The 19,086-nt window shown below is 41.4% G+C and overlaps 1 protein-coding gene across 14 annotated transcripts in view; it reads right to left on the reverse strand.

Moving 5' to 3' along the window:
* The window catches only part of Dock7 (dedicator of cytokinesis 7), a 185,261-nt gene that overhangs the window by 157,597 nt on the left and 8,578 nt on the right, over positions 1 to 19,086 (reverse strand). For all 14 annotated transcript variants that reach the window (XR_003377407.1, XM_026782265.1, XM_005353450.3 and 11 more), the window contains exon 2: positions 460 to 565. Coding sequence is in view for 13 of the 14 variants with exons in the window: in XM_026782265.1 (XP_026638066.1) it covers positions 460 to 565 (106 nt within the window). In the remaining variant the exon portion in view is untranslated. The remainder of the gene's footprint in view (positions 1 to 459; positions 566 to 19,086) is intronic.

Raw genomic sequence — 19,086 nt, forward strand, 5'->3', positions numbered from 1 at the left:
ACCACGCCCAGACACTCCAGTGTGCTCAGATTACAGTAAACACCACGCCCAGACACTCCAGTGTGCTCAGATTACAGTAAACTAAACCATGTTTATGATGCTTGGCCTACAATGATTCAATAACTATTCCCTTCTATTAAAAGGGACAGAACTACGAACCCACATAGAGCTTACCTCAATGCCTAACTGTAAAAGAGTCTAGTATTTTCACATAATGCATCTATGTACAAAAGCCCAGCACTGATTAAGTCCTGCTGTAGAGTTTTGGAGTTGACTAGGACACCAGCACTTCTCCAGCACCCCATAACACTCTGTCAACTCGAACGGCAAGAATAGGAGGCAACAGTGAAGGCTAACACTAGTGTAGAACCCAGTTTACTGACTGACTTCTCCAGTACTTTTTCATGGTCTCCTCAAGAATGCACTTGTAACACTCCATGGCTTGAATGTGCTACTTACTGTGGTGTGATGGGATATATTGCCAACTATGTTGAGGTTTTTGAGCAGCTGGGGGGAACCACTGTATTGTGCAGAGATCTGCTTTCTGACTTCAGCAGCAACAGTTCTAGAACAAAGAAATAATGCATTACAAACACATGCACACCATAGATAGATAAAGATATATTTAAGAAAATAAAACATTTATAATGAAGGGAAGTACATTAAAATTTTGTTTATAAAATAACGTCTAGGCATATTAAGGCTAAATTCATAAAGAATCTTAACAATTTGGTTCTTGCTTATAATTACAACATCTTTTTCGTTTTTACTTTTTTGAGACAGGATCTCACTACATTGTCCTGGTTGTCCTCAAATACACTATAACATCTTTTAATATTGATGGAGGATACAAGCAGTACAGCTAATTTTTTACATGGCTGGTTTCTAATGTGACATTTTAGGAATACAATCTATGATATCGTATAAGTTATAAAATATAAACATAAGTTAAAATGTAAAGATTGAAAATAAATTCTAAACTATTTTATAAATCAACCTATGCTAAGAATTGGAAGAAAAAAGTCTTCTTTCTTCTATAATATTACTACCTCCTCATTTTTGCCCCCAGAAAACTACTTCCTATTTTTACTTAAGTGACAATGTCCTCATACCCAGTAATAAGAGCTTCCCATAATCTGATCCTAATTTCTCTCTCCAGCCTTTCATATTATTAACCAAACTCTTTTATAATCGTTCATATTGTTTGAAAATTTCATATATGCATACAAGGTGTTTTGGTCAAACCTACCTCCATCCCCTCTCCTCTAATCCCTCCAATTAACCCCACACTACTGTTCCTGCTCTACTTTATACACCGCTTTCTAGTCCGCTGACTGAGTAACCTTAGTTCTGCCCATAAATCTAGGACATCTACTGAATCATGGATAGCCTTCAGCAGTGGCTCTCCTGAACCAGATAGTTCCAACAAGGTACTCACGATCTAGAAAGACAGCCCAAGTTTACCTCTGACCTCCACATACACATGTACACGTGTACATCCACTTCCATGAACACACACACAGGCTCTTGCACTCAACGCCATCATGAAAGTTCTGTACAACATACATCACACATGAATCCTTGACAGATGTAACCACAAAGGCACTACCATAACAGAAAAATCTTTACTTGAAAATCAGCAGGAGAATGCAGTAATCCCAAGACTTTAAGATATTGGGGGCCCTTATATATTAGTATTTTAAATGTATTTAAATAAATATTTTAAAACAAAATTTTAGACATTCAAATAGATGCATAGCTTACTAATGACTATAATCCTCAGTTTCCACAAAATTGTCAACTAAAATAATCAGTGACTTCCAAACACGCAATAAATAACTTCCCATTATATTAATGAGAATTTTTTCAATGTAGGTCACAAATACAACAAAGAGTACTATCCACAGACCTTATGCAATTGTATCTCAATGTCAATATCTAACTTCTACCCTGATTCTCAAGCAACTACTTCTCTATTTTATAAAATTTTCCTCCTATTCTTTGACTCGTTACCAAAATTTAACCCTACTTCCTCTCGTTATCCCATGCACTTAAAGTGGTACCTACCTGATGGCCTGGTGTCTATGCAGGCGCGACAATAGTTTTAAGAATATTCTCAAGCTCACAGATGGATTTAGAACCTCAATTTCCAATAGAGTTTTCAGAAAAATCTCATTTTCCAAAAATTATCCAGAATTAATGTAATCCTTCCCCCTACTTTATCTCTTCAGTGTCTTTTTCCTTCTTTCACAACCAAATATCACATAGAAATTTCTTAAAGATGGTTATAAGCTAAATATGCAAGTCTAAGTGTTTTATTCAAAGACTTATTCTCTAAGGTTCAAGATACTGAGCTGTTCATTTTTCACCTTATATTAATGTTTTGAAAGAGACTAAATCATGATTCATAACTGACAAAACTTGGAAGCAACTAAGCCGTTCTTCAACGAATAAATGGATAAACAAAGTATGTCACATTCATGGAACAAATTACTTATTTGGAAAAGGAAATGAGTTATCAACCATGCAAGAAGAGTCAGTTCCAAGAAAAAGAAAGCAGTCTTAAAAGACTACATTTATGTAATTTCTGCTTTATGACATAATAAAATAGGCAAAAGCATGCACAATGACCCTAGGGGCTGAAGGGGAATGAGAGACGGGCATTTAGAAGCTGTCCTAGCCGGCTTTCTACTGATGTGATCACCATGACTAAAAGCAACCTGAGATGTTCTAAGGCAGAGACCACAGAGGAGTGCTGCTTGCTCAGCCTGTTTTCTTATATAACACAAGGATGGTACCAACCATCATTAGTTGGTCCCTCCCACCTTAATTATTAAGCAAGAAAATAAATGCCCCATAGACCTGGCCTATGGGGCAATCTGATGGAGGTATTTTCAAGGTTGCTTCTTCTTCCCAGAAGTTTGTGTCAAGTTGACCAAAAAACAAACAATTACGAAAAACACAACAAACAAAAAACTCTCACCAGCACAGAGAGGGAAACTATTCTGTGTGACACTATAATAGTGGGTATATGTCTTAAATATCAGTCAAAAACCCTGTTGTACTCTGTGGACTTTAGTCAACAGTGATTCATAGTAACTCCAGCTCATTTGATTAAAACTAATGCATATACACACTAATGTAAGACGTTACTAGTAACAAAAACATTGAGAAGGTAGTAGAATATAGCAGAAATCATCATGTTTCCAGAATTTTAAGAGTAAGAACTTGGGTCTTTGTAGCCCCAAGAAGCTAGATTTAGGCAGAGAAAGGAGATTTACTTAGTGTGGCCATATTGAGAAAAGGAGAGAGGGAAAAAACACCTCAGTTAACTAGGAGTGGGTAAGGGAGGAAGAGAAGAGCTTCAGAAACAGCTAGAGGAAGTCAGGTGGTGGTGGCACACACCTTTAATCCCAGCATAGGCAGGCAGATCTCTGTAAATTTAGGCCAGCCTGGTCTACAGAGTGAGTTCCAGGACAGCCAGGGCTACACAGAGAAACCCTGTCTTGAAAAACAAAAATATAACAAAGAATCAGCTAGAGGTAAAGTTGAAAACTGGAGAGGGAACACAATTTTTTTTTCTTTTGGAAGGGAGGGAGGGAGGGAGGGAGAACAAGAACAGATTGAGGAAAGGGCAGAGGGCGATTTTATAATTGCCTTTGTCTTTGCAGGGAAAGACAAAGGCAGACTTTTTAATTGATGACTGGATTAAGCTTTTCCCTTTTAAACTTGAGGGTGGGCAGGTACACACACTGTTGATTGTCAGAGGAGTTCAAAGGACAGCCTTTGAGATTCCTTTTTCTCCTTCTACCATGTATGCTGGGGAAATGAATTCAGTTCACTGGCCCTCCACTAGGCCTTTTAATGGAGTCCATACAATGCATGCATTTCTTTATTTTTTAAACTTTCTCTTTATTTATTCTATGTCTTTCACATCATGCATCTCAATCCCATTCATTTCCCCATCCCTTCTTATCCGCCTTCTGCCCTTGCAGCACCCCCCACAAAAAATAAAGGAAAAATTTTGTCATGGACACTGTACTGTGACAAAAAGAGTCACACAGTAACCACTTTTATCTATGTATCTATGTGCAAGTGTTCATTACAAATAGTCACTGGTCTGGTTTGAGGCCTCTGGTTTCTGCTACACTACCAACGCTCTTGGATAGCCTGTTGTCACCCTATGTCATAGAGATCCTGCAGTTTTGGGTCTGCAGGAGTGGCCCTTCACATGCTCCCACAGATCACAGATGGGGTGGACGCAGGGTGAGCCAACTCATAACCCTAGTTCTGGGCCCACCAGCTCTCCCTTGTCCTCACCACCAGGGTGAGCTCTCCTGCACTCCCTGGCTAGTTCACCCCTTGCAGCAATGGACAAGAGAAAGGGCAGGTTCTACTGCTTTCACGCCCCCAGGGTGGACTCTCCCACACCAGGATCACAGGGCCAGCTCTACTGTGTTGCCTAGGCCAGGTACAGGAGCCACTCTCCTGAGTGCTAATCCAAGTATTTCTTAATCATGATTAAAGACCTTACATTTCTGATTCATTTGCAACTGACAAAACAACAACAAAAAAATTCTTCAAAAAGAAATATAACCAATTTGGGTTTTGCTGTTGTAGAGATAGGGTCTCACTGTGCAGTCCTGGATGTCCTAGAACTTGCTTATGTAAATCAGGCGGGCCTCAAAGTCACAGAGATCTTCCTGCCTCTGTTTCCTAAGTGCTGAAAGGCATAAGTTACCACGTTCATTCTTTGAGATGTGAGAAAGAGAACTCAGTTTTGTCTCAAGAAAGATTACCTATCAACTGACAATTTCAATATTAAAGAGAGAAACAAATGAGACAGTTACTTTTAAAAAAAAAGAGATTATCTTTTATTTAATAAAAGACATACATAAGACAGTCCTCTGTGAAGTGGGGTCCACTCACTGACCTAAGTCCATTTTGCCCCTCTCTAACTCATCTTTACCTGTGATTTTTTTTCCTTCTGAATTCTCCTGAGTCATTCCCTCCTACGGGTTACCTCTGATTCCAAGAACAGCTGATGTGCTTACTGTCTTTACAACAAGAGGCCAAACCACCGCCAAGTACCAGGGCCTCACAGGCAGATAATCACATGATGATGATGTCCAGCTCTGCAGAATTACCCCATTGCCACGATGGAGCCAATACTCCTGATGAGAGAACCTAGGCTAGGCTCTCGTCCCTAAGAGGAACGATCTTCTCACAATGGGAACTGATTTGTTCCCTCCAGGGATGAAGACTTTTCTGAAGCTTTGTAGAAACAGTCTCCCCACCCCAACTCTCCCCACACACCTTGGTTTGTTTTGGGGTTTCACTAAGCAGTCCAGGCTGGCCTCCAATTTCAGTAACACTCCTGCCTCAGCATCCTGAGTGCAGGGATTGAAGGCATGACCACATGACAGGGTTCAGAACCACTCCTGAGATAATGATCAACCATACTACCACCGAATTGTTTATCTGCTCAGGAAATCACCAGCAGGCAAACCACAACTCTTGCTTATTTACATTCTCTACAAAAACCTCAAAGCTCTTGTTACCCCCTCAAAGACAGATCTCAAACCGCCAGACTTTCTCTGTTCTTTCCTGTCCCCACACCAATTAAAATGCCTCTCATGCCTTTCAGCACTGCTTGCCTGTGGCATTTCAGGAGGGGCAGCCAAGCCTCCTCTGCTCAGAGCCCCAAAGATAGGCCTCTGCAAATACTACAAATATGTATTACTTTCTTTCTTTCTTTCTTTCTTTTTTTTTTTTGGAATTTCGAGACAGGGTTTCTCTGTGGCTTTGGAGCCTGTCCTGGAACTAGCTCTGTAGACCAGGCTGGTCTCACATGCTGTCATGTTCCTAAAAGGGAATATCAGTAATAATTTGAAAATAAGATGTAATAATGCAAAAAATAAATCATTTCAAAATAAGCTGTAACAGCAAATGTTCACTGCCCAGAGAAGGGACCTATTTCAAGCTCCTGAAGGGACCTATTTCAAGCTCCTGAATACCCAGCCCCAAAAATACTCCATCTCTTAACCATACTATAATCCAACATACCCAAAAAAGGTACATTGCTTTAGGGAAGGTACAAGGCCCTCCCTAGTATATATAGGCTGAGCAAGGTATCACCCATAGAGAACAGGATCCCCAAAAGCCAGTACGGGCAGTAGGGATAAATCCTGGTGCCACTGACAGTGGCCCCTCAGTCTGCCCCATGCAACTGTCAACCACATTCTGAGGGACTAGTTTGATCCTATGCTTGCTTGTTCCTTCCCAGTTTGGCTGAAGTTGGTGAGTTCCTATTAGCTCAGGTAAACTGTTTCAGTGGGTGAACCCATCATGGTCTTGACCTCTGCTCATATTCTCACTCCTCCCACTCTTCAGCTGGACTTTGGGAGCTCAGTCCAGTGCTCCAATGCAGGTCTCTGTCTCTGTTTCCATCAGTTGCTGGATGAAGGTTCTATGGTGACATTTAAGATATTCATCAGTCTGACTGAGTCAAGATCAAGCTCCCTCTCCTCTATTGCTTAGGGTCTTAGCTGGGGTCATCCTTGTGGATTCCTGAGAATTTCTCTAGAGCCAGGTTTCTTGCTAACCCTATAATGGCTCCCTCAAGCAAGATATCTGTTTCCTTGCTTTCATCTCTGTCCTTCCTACTTCTCATCTATCCCATTCCCTCAAGTTCTCCTCAGCCCTCTCCTTCTTCCCTCCTCTTCCGCTTCCACCCTCCCTTCTCCCTCTACCCCCTTGCTCCCAATTTTGTCAGGTGATATTGTTTGTTTCCACTTTCCAGGTGGATCTATATGTTTTTCTTGGGGTTCAGCTTATGACTTAGCTTCTCTAGGATCATGAAGTATAAGCTCAATGTCCTTTGTTTATAGCTACTATCCACTTATGAGTATATGCTCCTCAATTATACTATGAAAATTTGTACTTGAGTCCAAGAAAAAAATAATCCAAAATTTGATCTATTTATCTTTTTTCAACTCTCCAATTCTACAAACTCCCTCACTGTTAACACAAATCACAGTTTTGACACAAGAGATAACTTTGCTGGGCCAGTTACAAAAGAATGCTGGAAACTACCAGAAGACACCTATCAAACTATGAAAATAAAATGTGTTCTTTACTAAGAAAGGGTGGTTTCCAGTTTTGAATTTGGAGATCTTTTTAGTTTGTTTGTTTTTATTGAGACAGGGTTTCTCTATGTAACAGCCCTGGCTGTCCTGGAACTCACTCTGTAGACCAGGCTGGCCTCAAACTCAGAGTTTCACCTGCCTCTGCCTCCTGTGTGCACCACTAAAGTCATGCACCACCACCACCAGGCTCATATTTGGAGATCTTGAAGTATTGTTTCAATATGTAAATTTAAAGAAGGAATCAAAATGGCACAGGAAGGAATCATAAGAATGACAAGAAATAGAAAGGAAGTTAATGAGAACTATTTTCATGGAAGAAAACTGAAAAGGATTTTAATCAAAAGTATTTTGAAATACAGAATAAGATTCTGCCAGAGAGTAAGATGACTAAACAGGATTGACTATAACTATAGGTTTAACAAAACAAGCAAAGATGAGGCACAGTAGCAAGACTACCTGGAAATCTACTTCATCTCAGTATTTCTCATTGTCAAAGAAAACCCCAAAAGCTGCCTGTGGATCCAGAGTCTTAACTTTTCTGGTCTGGTGGAGATTGTCTTTCATAGATGGAGACTGCTCTTTCATTCCCAGCTGTCCAGACCCAAATAATCACACAGAAAATATATTAATTACAACACTGCTTGGCCAATAGCCTAGGCATACTTGGTTAACTCCTATATCTTAAATTAACCCGTTTCTATTATTTTGTGTATCACCACGAGGCTGTGGCCTACTAATAAGGTTCCAAGGTGTTTGTCTCTTTCAGCAGCTACATGGCATCTGACTTCACCTACTCTCTACCTCTGTTCTGATTTCCTGCCTGGCTTTGTTCTGCTAAGTCACTGGCTCAAACAGATTTATTCATAAACCAATAAATGCAACACATAAACAGAAGGACATTCCATTAAAAACCAGCAACGATGTGACTGAACTGAAGGGGAAATGAGAAAGCAAGTTGCTCTAAGGGGCTGACACCCTTCAGAGAGAGGTCCTGTTTCCCAGGTAAAACCCACTGGCCAGTACAGCTGGGGAAAACTCAGTGTACAATTCTGAATAAAGAGAGGAACTGTCCAAACTCTCCTAAGAGACTGAAGTTAGTGACCAATCTGACACCTTTACATTTCCTCTTTCAGATGAGCACTAAGAGGGCCAAAATCTCCTATTTGATTCCCTTCAGTACAATCCAGATTTCCTAAGCACACAAGAAAAGATTCGGTTACTGGAAAAGACATAGGAGTTTTATTAGTGTGGTGGTTTGAAGGAGAATCTAGTATGTTTGAATGCTTGGTCCCCAGTTAGTAGAACTCTCTGGGAAGGACTAGGAGGTGTGGCCTATTTGCAGAGGTGTCACTGGGGGCTGTGAGGCTGCAAAAACCCCTCATTCCTGGTCTTGCACTCTCACTGACTCCACCTTAAACACCAGGATGCAGGCTCTCAGCTCCTGATCCCTTTGCTCATATTATCGCTCCTCCCTCTTTGACTAGACTCCACAAGGTTGGCCTAGTGGTTAGTTGTGAATCTCTGCATCTGTTTCCATCAGTTACTCGATGAAGGTGTGACAGTTATGGCAGTCCGCAATCTGATTACAGGGGAAGGTCAGGTCAGTCCCCTCTCCACTACTGCTTAGAGATTTGTCTAGGGTCATCCTTGTGTTTTCTTGGGAATTTCCCGATGCCCAGTTTCTCACTAATCCCATTATGGTTCCCTCCATCAAGATATTTCTTTCCTTGTTCTCCCTCTGTTCTTCCCCGACTTGATCTTTCCGATCCCTCGTGTTTTTAAGATATAATTTTATAAGAAAGCTTAGCATGCTCAAGTGTATCCTGTCCTGTCCTCCATCTTAACATTTCAATATGTATGCCACTGACACAAGGCTAAACCTGTCCAAACATACCCAATGTGTATGTTTGTGTCTGTGTGTGCACACATGCATGTGTGTGCAGTGTGTATGTGTGCCTGTATGTGTACAACAGCACATGGATGAAGATACACTCAGAACTACACATAGAAAGACACCATAAAACAATTTAAATGTCACCCACCTTTTTTGAAAGGGTCTCTCAATGGCCTGGGACATGCCCATTAGCTAAGCTGGTTAACCAGCAAAACCCAAGAACCCACCTATCTCCACCTCCCAGCAGTAGAATGCAAAGTACACAACACTGTATTCAATTTGGTATGTTGGTGTTGGGGACCTAGCTTAGTTCCTCATGCTTGTGTGGCCAGAACTTAACGAACTGAGCTATCTCCCCAAATTATATTTTGGCTTATGGTTTCAAAGTGTTCAGTACCTGGTCTCGTGTGCTTGGCAAATGTCATCCACCCTGGTTTTTTGATGGTCTTGTTTTTAATGGTCTCATGGCTGCCGTTGTGGTGGCAGAGATGTATGGCAGAGGAGTTTCTTCATGGACAAGAAACAGAGAGAAGAGATATACATGAAGAGGCCAGAGCAAGATACAGCTCACAGGGACACACTCAGTGTTCTACTTCCTCCAATTACTCCCCAGTTCCTATCACTTAGCACGTCCTAATAAGACCATCATATTTTGGATCTATCAAGAATCTATTAATTTCCTTATGTCAAAACTCTCACACTCTAATCTCTAGAGATGCCCTCTGAGACTCACCAGGTGAACGTCATTAACTACCTAGGCTTTAATCCAATCAAGATGATAGTCAAGACAAACTATCACAACCATCTTTCCTTGAACTATGATCTTAAATTGAGCATGCCCAAGAATATACTCAGCCCTAAAAGTCTTACCCCCACATGAGTATATACAGGCTCACAGAAAAAAAACCTCCATACTTACTTTGTTCAAGAAAGGCATAGCTTTGGAAATAGCCTTCAGCTCTCCTTGCCTGCTGCAGAAAATAAATCTTTCTCCACTTTTCTTGGCTGTGCTTGTTTTGACATCACACTCATTATATTATGAACTATTATACCCAACTATACCATGGATACCGAGCATCCCAAAGCATTCAAGGAAATACAGGTTCCAAAACACTGGATCAAATAAGGACTAAATTAGTAAGTGCAGCAATCTACCAGTAGAGATGAAACCCTTGTCTTAGCTGCAATCAGCTTGATTCCAGCCACAGGGAAGCCCAATGACTATAATCTTTTCTTTTGACAGAAGCACAAAAATTGCAAAGTGGTTTCTCTGGAAAAGCAGCAACTCAACAACTGCGCACAGAATGTGGTGGGAGAAAAAAGCACAATGCAGTATCAAGAATCTGGCCCCTCGAGTTCCCAAAAACCTGAAAAAGACTTGGAGACAGCCCCTGTTCCACTGTTAGAAGTCCCATAAGAAGACCAAGCTACGCAACTATAATATATATTCATAGTATCTAGGTCAGTCCACGCAAGATCAGTATCTATAAATCCTTATGAGTCCAGGTTAGTTGATTCTGTGGGTTTTCTTGTGTCCTTGACCTTTCTGACTCCTACAATCCTTCCTCTCCCTCTTCTGCAGCACTCCCCAAACTCTGCCAAATATTTGGCTGTGGGTCTGCATCTGTTTCCATCAGCTGCTGGATGAAGCTTCTGAGATGACAATTGGACTGGGCACCAATGTGGTCACAGGAGACGGCCAGTTCTGGCTCCACATCTGCTATTGCTAGGGCCTCAGTACACCAAACACTATTCAAAGCTACACTTAATATTCTGGAACACTCTATGAAACAAGGACCATATAAGGATACTGAAGCTTCAAGGTCATTACGGTTACATAATTAACTAGGAAAGGTGCCAAGATCTGAACACAGAGATGCCACAGTTAACCACTGTTAATCTGCTATACAGTCCATTCTGTGGATACACCGAAATGTATTCAACAAGCCTCTATTCGTGGACATTACACTATTTCTAGTTTTCCCAAACATTATCACTAGAATGTAAATTCTCTGCTGGAGAGATGGCTCAGTGGTTAAGAGCATTGCCTGCTCTTCCAAAGGTCCTGAGTTCAATTCCCAGCAACCACATGGTGGCTCACAACAATCTGTAATGAGGTCTGGTGCCCTCTTTTAGCTTGCAGACATACACGTAGAATGTAAATTCTCCAAGACAAAGAACGATTTTTGTCTAAATGGAGAATTATAGGTAACTTCTGTCTTCCTTTTGGGCCTTCCAGATTTCCAAATTTTCTGTAACAAATGATTTTGTAGTGAGAAAGACAATTTTAGGAACTATAAGACGTAAAATAACATGCCTAGCCTTAGAAAAGATAGGGGCAGGGGGGTTAAGTTATATCTATAACAGGCCTAGCTATAAACACCCATTATTCTAGTCCTTTAAAGATTAAGTTCTAGCATGCCTGAGCAACAGTGTAAGGCACTGCTTCAAAATGAGAAAAAGTCATACAGGTATACAATGTATCCATAATATATATTATAGAGTCAGATACTATACATATACATGGGGTATATGATGTATGTGTAGCATATAGTATAGATAAGAGTCAGACACACACACACACACTTCCCTGGAATCAACTTTCCAAAAGCAAGCAATTTTGGTTATAGTTCATGTTCGTTTTTTCTCTATTTGCCCAAACTTAGTTCACAGCTCAGGTAAAGACAGTTAAAACACCTAATTACAAAGTATGAGAGCGGTAGGACATTCCACCATTGTTACAATCCGTCTCCAGTCTTGCCAGGACGCTGAACAGAATTCTAAGCTGATCTGTGGGTCACGTTTATGTGAACCTGTCTAAAGTCTTTGGGATGAGCCAGAGGACTGGACCAGCATGAACACTGCAAGCCAAGGAAAATTAAACTCAGGCTGAGACGCAGACAACAGGACAGAAAGAGTCCTTCTACTTGATGCATTTAGTACTTTAAATATAACTCCTTCCCTGAGAGTTATATTTGAAATTATATATTATATGTTATATAATTTCAATATGTATTGAGATTTTAAAAACTGATGAGAGCTGTTTCATGGTTCCCATCTGATAAAATTTCAGGATACCTGTCAAAGCCTTATGAAGTACTATGTATTTCAGTGTATATTTTAAGTTTCCTCTACTAACTAACACACAGTAACAACACTGCTCTCCACTTTATAAAGCATATTAAATTATAAAACAGTGTGGGAAACTCAGAAACAAAAAACAAACAAACAAAAAAGTATCTGTGAACATTGGCACTGACCTAAAATTAACAAGTAGAATATCCTTAATTCCACCCTAATTCTTAAGAATGGAGTCAGACTCATCTCGCTTACAAGCATATAAATCATATTTTTCATATGAGCTATATATTAATAAATCCTTGCTTATTTAAAGTTTTTTCTTTTTTTCTTTTTTCTTTCTTTCTTTCTTTTTTTTTTTTTTTTTTGAGACAGAGTTTCTTTGTGAAACAGTCCTGGCTGGCTGTCCTGGAACTCACTCTGTAGACCAGGCTGGCCTTGAACTCACAGAGATCTGCCTGCCTCTGCCTCCCAAGTGCTGGAGTGGGATTAAAGGCATGCGCCACCACTGCCAGATTTGGGGGGGGGGTATTTTTTCCTGTTTTTAAGACAAGTTCTCTCTCTGTACCCCAGGTTGCCAAACTCACAAGATCTTCCTGCCTCAGCTCGAGTGCTGGGACTATAAGCACAAACCACCATACCTGGCTTATCCTAACTTTAAATGCTTTCTAAATCTGTGTTCTCTCCTACCTCTTCCTATGGTATTTGACTACAACTCGTAATATGCTTGTAGCCAGGCATGGTGGTGCACAACTTTAATCCAGCACTCGGGAAGCAGATGCAGGGGAAAGTCCCTATGAGTTCAAGAACAGCCTTGTTTGCATAGTAAAATTCTTTGGGGAGGGGGCAACAATACAATACACTTATGAAAATCTGAACATTATTTTGCTTAGATCAGAAAGAAAGCGAGGATTTCTGCTGGTTCAGCACTACACTGGAGGTTGTTGCCAATGAATTAGGACAGAAAAAAGAATGAAGTCTGAGGAAAAGTAGAGGTGGTAAACCACTCCAGTCAGGAGACACCAGTTTTACACTCCGAGGCTGCCACTCTCAGCTAAAGGTTGGATAAAGGGTATCCCTTGGATAAGGCAAGCCCCAAGTCTCCAGCCCTGAACACCTGAATTAGTTTAATGGAAAAGAAACGAAGGAGCCATAAAACATCAAGGGTATGGAGAGCTTGCCGGTACTCTCTACATTATGTTCCAAGGAGATATTGCTATAGTGGCCATCAAAATTCCAAGCCAATGGGAAACAGGTCTGACCGTGGACCTTATTTGTTCTGTGTCAGCTAGAGGAGCCCTCTGAGGCAGGGAAGGCTACAGAAGCTTATCAACTGAGAGATAAGATAGAAGAAACTGTCCTTTCTCTCTGGAGAGTCAATCAGCAAGCAGGAGACAGGGGAGTGAAGCTTACAGGATGGATTACACTGGGCAAAAGATCCACCCCTGGGGCCATCCTGAACACTACTTGCAAGAAGTTGGTTGTAAAGATCTCTTCACAAAACACCATTTCACACCACCAGGAAGAACTAAATACTTCTAAGATTTGGTAAGGACTCGGGAAAAGAAGGTAAAAATCAGCAGAATTTGATGATAGGACATCTGACTGACCAGTCAGACTGAGGGGACCAGCAACAGTGACACAGACAGCAAGGCTGCAGCAAAGACAGTGCAGCCATTAAAATGCTCGCCACACAAGAACCTGAGTTTGACCCCAGCATCCGCGAAAGAAGCTGGGTGTCTCTTCAGTTTGCTGTGAGATTACATCTCCTGGGAATGGCTACACCATAAAGTCTTATGAACATGACTGCCTAAACATGAGCTGAAAAGTACAGCAAGAGACTTGCTAAAGAAGACGGGGAGAGCTCATGGGGCTCAACCCTACACAAAGGACTAACCCTACACTAAGGAAGGCTGGGAATGGGAGAAGTCTTCCCCAGGGAAGAACACACCAATTAGTTAGCCAGTATCAAATGGTCAGCCCTGAAAACATACAAACAAGTAACATTATACAGACTAAGTTGTATTTATGCATTTACAAATATGTGTGTATGTAATAATAACTAATGTAGCACAAATTCTAATTGGTTTTAATAATAAAAACCCAGAGAGAGATAGGGGTTAATGCTGAAAGATCAGAGAAGCAGAGCAGCCAGCCACTAGTTCTTACCTCTACTGAATTCTCAGACCAAAGGGGAGATCCTGTTCCTACGAATCCTCAGACAGAACCCTCAGACTGAATGCCTGAGTTTCTATCTTCTCCCACCTTATATTCCTCTCTCTGCGCAGCCATATCCCTTCCTGTCTCCACGTCCCTAGTGTTGGGATTAAAGCCATGTGACTCCCAAATACTGGGATTAAAAGTATGAGCAGCACAGCCAGGCTCTGTTTCTCTGTGGGACTAGATCAATCTCATGTAGACCAGGGTAGCCTTAAATTCACAGAGATCCGTCTGCCTCTGTCTATGGAGTGCTGGGATTAAAGGTGTATGCCACCACTGCCTGGCTAACTAGTGGCTAGCTCTGCACTCTGATCTTCAGGCAAGCTTTATTTGTTAGATCACAAACAAAATATTACCACAAGTTAATGGGGGGAAAAAGCCATGGATTTGAAAGAGAGCAAGGATGGGTATATGGGAGGGTTTGAAGGGAAGAAAGGGAAGGGGTGAAATGACATAATAATTATACTATAATCTCAAAACATTAAAAAAAAAAAAGCTAGGCTGGGCATGGCAGCATACACCTATAATCCGATTGGTAGTCTAGCCAAATTAGAGAGTTCCAGCTTCAACAATAGACGTTTTCTCAAAAAAAAAAAGCATGGGAAGCAACTGAAAATGACACCTGACATTGACCTCTGGCCTCTACATATGTACACAGACAAAGGACAAGGACACACAGGCAGGTGGGCACACACATACGGGGTGGGGGCTGCTGACTTTGTTCCATGGAGGGTGTTCCACTCATACAACAGACAAATTTGGGAGCTAAAGGGTCAAGAAAGAGAGCAAGGGGTAAGAGAGAGGAAATAAAAATACTCAGATTGAAAAGCAATCAAAATTATAATCCACACAGAGAATTCTAATAAGAACCCATGAAAAGACCGTAAAATAAACAATTTTATCAAGGTCCTGGGATAGCACTTCAGTACTCAAAAGCAACAGTTACTTATATATTCTGACAACGAAAACCCAATTTTTTTAAAAATTCTTTGCAAAATAACATCCAAAACAAAAATAGTTTAAAACAAATTTACCAAAAGAACATGATGAGAAGAGTAAGCCCAAAAGAAGGCAGAGGTGGCAGCCTCGTCATTGAAAACTCCTGCTGAGAGGAAGCTACACAGGAGCCTGGGAAATGGGCTTAGTAGAGTATCTGCCTAGCGTGAGGCTCTGGGTTCCACCCCTAGCACCTTGCATACTTGAAATCCCAGCATTCACGAAGTGGAAGCAAGATTGGAAGTTCAAGGTTGTCTTGACTACACAGCAAATTCAAAGTCAGCCTGGGCAAATGAGATGCTGTGTCAAAACAAAACGACATCCCATTTAGGACCAAGCACTACACCATCACCTACTCTCTACTGGATCACCTCTCCCAAGGCGGAGAAACAGCAGCGAAGAGGAGAAAAGAACCTAAGAGCCAAAGGATGGGGAGATGCAAAGCAAACAGACATCTTCTGGACTTGGCATGGCCACTACACTCACGAACCCACTGCAGCTGTGGTTTATCTGCACAAAGCCTGCAGAGTCCACCAACACCCATCATGGGTGTGGGAGGGGTCTGAGGGTGTGTTATTTTCAGTGTTAAAGTCGCTGATAAGTGGTCCTTTCTCCCCTTGCTCCAGTAAATAACATCCTACCCACATCCACAAACGGAGCCCTAATTAAACTCAATACAAACACACACACACACTCCATAAAAAGAGGAGTGCTTGTTGGAAATAAAACGTTTCAGCAGGAAAGAGAAGGGAATGGGGGACAGAGAACAAATGAAATTCATGTAGGCAGGCAAAGCACTCATACACATAAAATAATATAAATCTAAAAATATTTCTCTAAAGAATTAAAACCAAGTGTTCAAACAAGCCAGCACAGAAATGTATAGAGGCACATTCACAATGGCCAAAAACAAATACCAAAAGTTCATTAGCTGATGGAAAAACAAAATGTGCTACATAAAATGGATTATTTAAACATAAAAAGTAAAAATGGCAATATGTACTACAGTATAAAAAAAACATGAAAACATTATGCAAACTTTTAAAAGTCACACACAGAAAGACCACATGCTACATAACTCCATTTATGTGAAATGTTCAAAACAGGAAAATATAGAGATATAAAAAGTAGATCAGTGTTACCTAAGGTTTTGAGTAGAAATGGAGACTGACTAAAAACTGGCACAAAGCATATTTCAGGGTGATGGAAATACTCTAAAAGTGGATGACGGTTTCATAACCATAAATTTACTAAAAATCATTCACTTACATTAAATAAATAATGTTTTATGGCATGCAAAAGATACCTGAATAGGGACAATGAGAAGTCTCCCAGGGTAAAAAGACTTGCCATGAGAGTGCGAGAGTTCAGCCCAGAACCCACATCGGAAGGAGAGAACCAAATACAGAAAGTTGTTCTCTGACCTCCACATATGCAACTTGGCATGTGTGTGTGTGTGTGCACTAGCAATAAATAAAGTTAAATTAAATACACCCACAAAGCTAGGTCTTTTGTGGCTGGGGCTTCTCTGAGCAGCTAAGGAAAGGGTATCAATCAAAAAATTTTTTAAAAAGGTGTGGTGGGGGAGGGTTGGAAAGAGAAGAGCTAGTGCAGAGTGGCAGAGACAGTTGGGACCCTGAGACGTCCACTACTCCCTGGATCTTCAGCAGAAATTATGGCGATTACCCAAGAGCTGATATAAATGAGAGGGCTGCTTCAGTTTTCTGGTGCCATGAGTGCATATGTACGGGAAAGCCAAACTCCAAACACGAAAACACCCTATGAAGGTTAGGAAAGTTCACTATGGCCGTGTGAATGAGAACGGTCCCCAGTTAGTAGAACTCTCTGGGAAGGACTAGGAGGTGTGGCCTATTTGCAGAGGTGTCACTGGGGGCTGTGAGGCTGCAAAAACCCCTCATTCCCGGTCTTGCACTCTCACTGACTCCACCTTAAACACCAGGATGCAGGCTCTCAGCTCCTGCTTCAGCACCATGCCTGCCTGTACCACACTCCACCATGACATCAGGAACTAACTCTCAGAAACTGTAAACCAGCCCCCAGTTAAATGCTTCCTTTTATAAGTTGCCTTGGTCATGGTGTCTCTTCACAGCAATAGAATAGTAACTAAGATCTGCATTTAGGTCTGAGCTAGGCTTTTCAAAATTAAGTGACAGACACCCCACAACCAGCTAACATCAAGTTATGATGGTATTGTGGAATAATCCTTTACACTGTGTGAAGGTGTGTCACTATGACTGATTTAATAAAAAGCTAAACGGCCAATAGCTAGGCAGCAGGTATAGGCAGGACTTCTGGACTGAGAGAACTCTGGGAAGAAGAAAGGTGGGGCCACCAGCCAGAAGCAGAGAGAGAGAAAGAGAGGTAGAAGCCACAAGCTACCTGGCAACACACAGACAAATAGAAATGGGTTAATTTAAGTTATAATAGCTGGTGGGTCAAGCAGAAGCTATAGGCCAAGCTCTCATAATAATGTCTCCATGTCGTGTTTTTGTGTGTGTGTGTGTGTGTGTGTGTGTGTGTGTGTGTGAGAGAGAGAGAGAGAGAGAGAGAGAGAGAGAGAGAGAGAGAGAGAGAGAGGGCGGTGCAAAGAAAAATCTGCAATGGTTGGTTCTCTTTGAATTTCACCAGTTCCACTTCAATTTAAGGAAGAATATGGGACAATTAAAATGATTACTTTGGAGGCCAAGGAAATGGCTAAGTTAGAAAGCTTGTTACCAAGATGAGGACTGGGGTTCAGATTCCCAGCACCCACATAAATTCCACATGAAGGTGGGAATGGAGGAAACCCTACCTCAATAAATAAGGTAGAAGGTGATCAACAAAAACACCAAACATAAATCTTGGGTATGTGCGTGCGCGCACACACACACACACACACACACACACACACACACAAAAGTAAATTAGGAAAATGTTGAAGTTTCATGTGTGTGTATGTATTTGTACATGTGAAAGCATTTGTACATACATGTTCCTGTGGAGGTGAAAGGCCAACCTTGGGTGTCATTCCTCAGGTACCATTCACCTTGTTTTATGAGATGAGGGTCTCTCATAGACTTGAAGCTCCCTGATTAAGCCATACTGGCAGGCCAGGGCGCCCCAGGGATCAAACTGTCTCCAACTCCCCAGCTCTGGGTACATATGCACACTACTACACTAGCTTATGTATAAGGGTTTTGGAGACCAATCTGAGGTTCTTGTGCTTGCAACAAGCCTGAGCCATCTCCCTGGCCAGAATTAACTCTGAAGAGCATCTGTCAACTTGGTATGACCAGCACTCTCGCCTTCCTTCCTTCTTTCGAAAACTCTTGTTTGTAATGAACTTAAGCCCTGAGATTCAAGAGGGGCTGACATCGTTCATTACACCTCCCTCCAAGCCAGGAAAAGGGACGAGGACCCAGGACTGACCAGACTCTTCTACATTCTTAAACACAGCAGTTGGTTCAAGGAACCACATACACCTGAAGCAGACAGGAAACTGAACACCTGGTAGAAGTGGAGCCTAGAACTGTCAAATCTCAGGGCAAGCATTTTGGTTTCAGTTTTTGTGCAAAATCTGAGATACAAAGATAGCAGACCTACTGACAACACCTGTATCCCCTAATCCGGTCATCAATTTATAAGAGCACTTTATGATTTGAGCTTCTATAATTGCATATTAAAAACTCCTTTGGTCGAGAGAGAGAGAGAGAGAGAGAGAGAGAGAGAGAGAGAGAGAGAGAGAGAGAG

The sequence above is a fragment of the Microtus ochrogaster genome, chromosome 10 (genome assembly GCF_000317375.1).
Source record: "Microtus ochrogaster isolate Prairie Vole_2 chromosome 10, MicOch1.0, whole genome shotgun sequence".
Taxonomy (NCBI): domain Eukaryota; kingdom Metazoa; phylum Chordata; class Mammalia; order Rodentia; family Cricetidae; genus Microtus; species Microtus ochrogaster.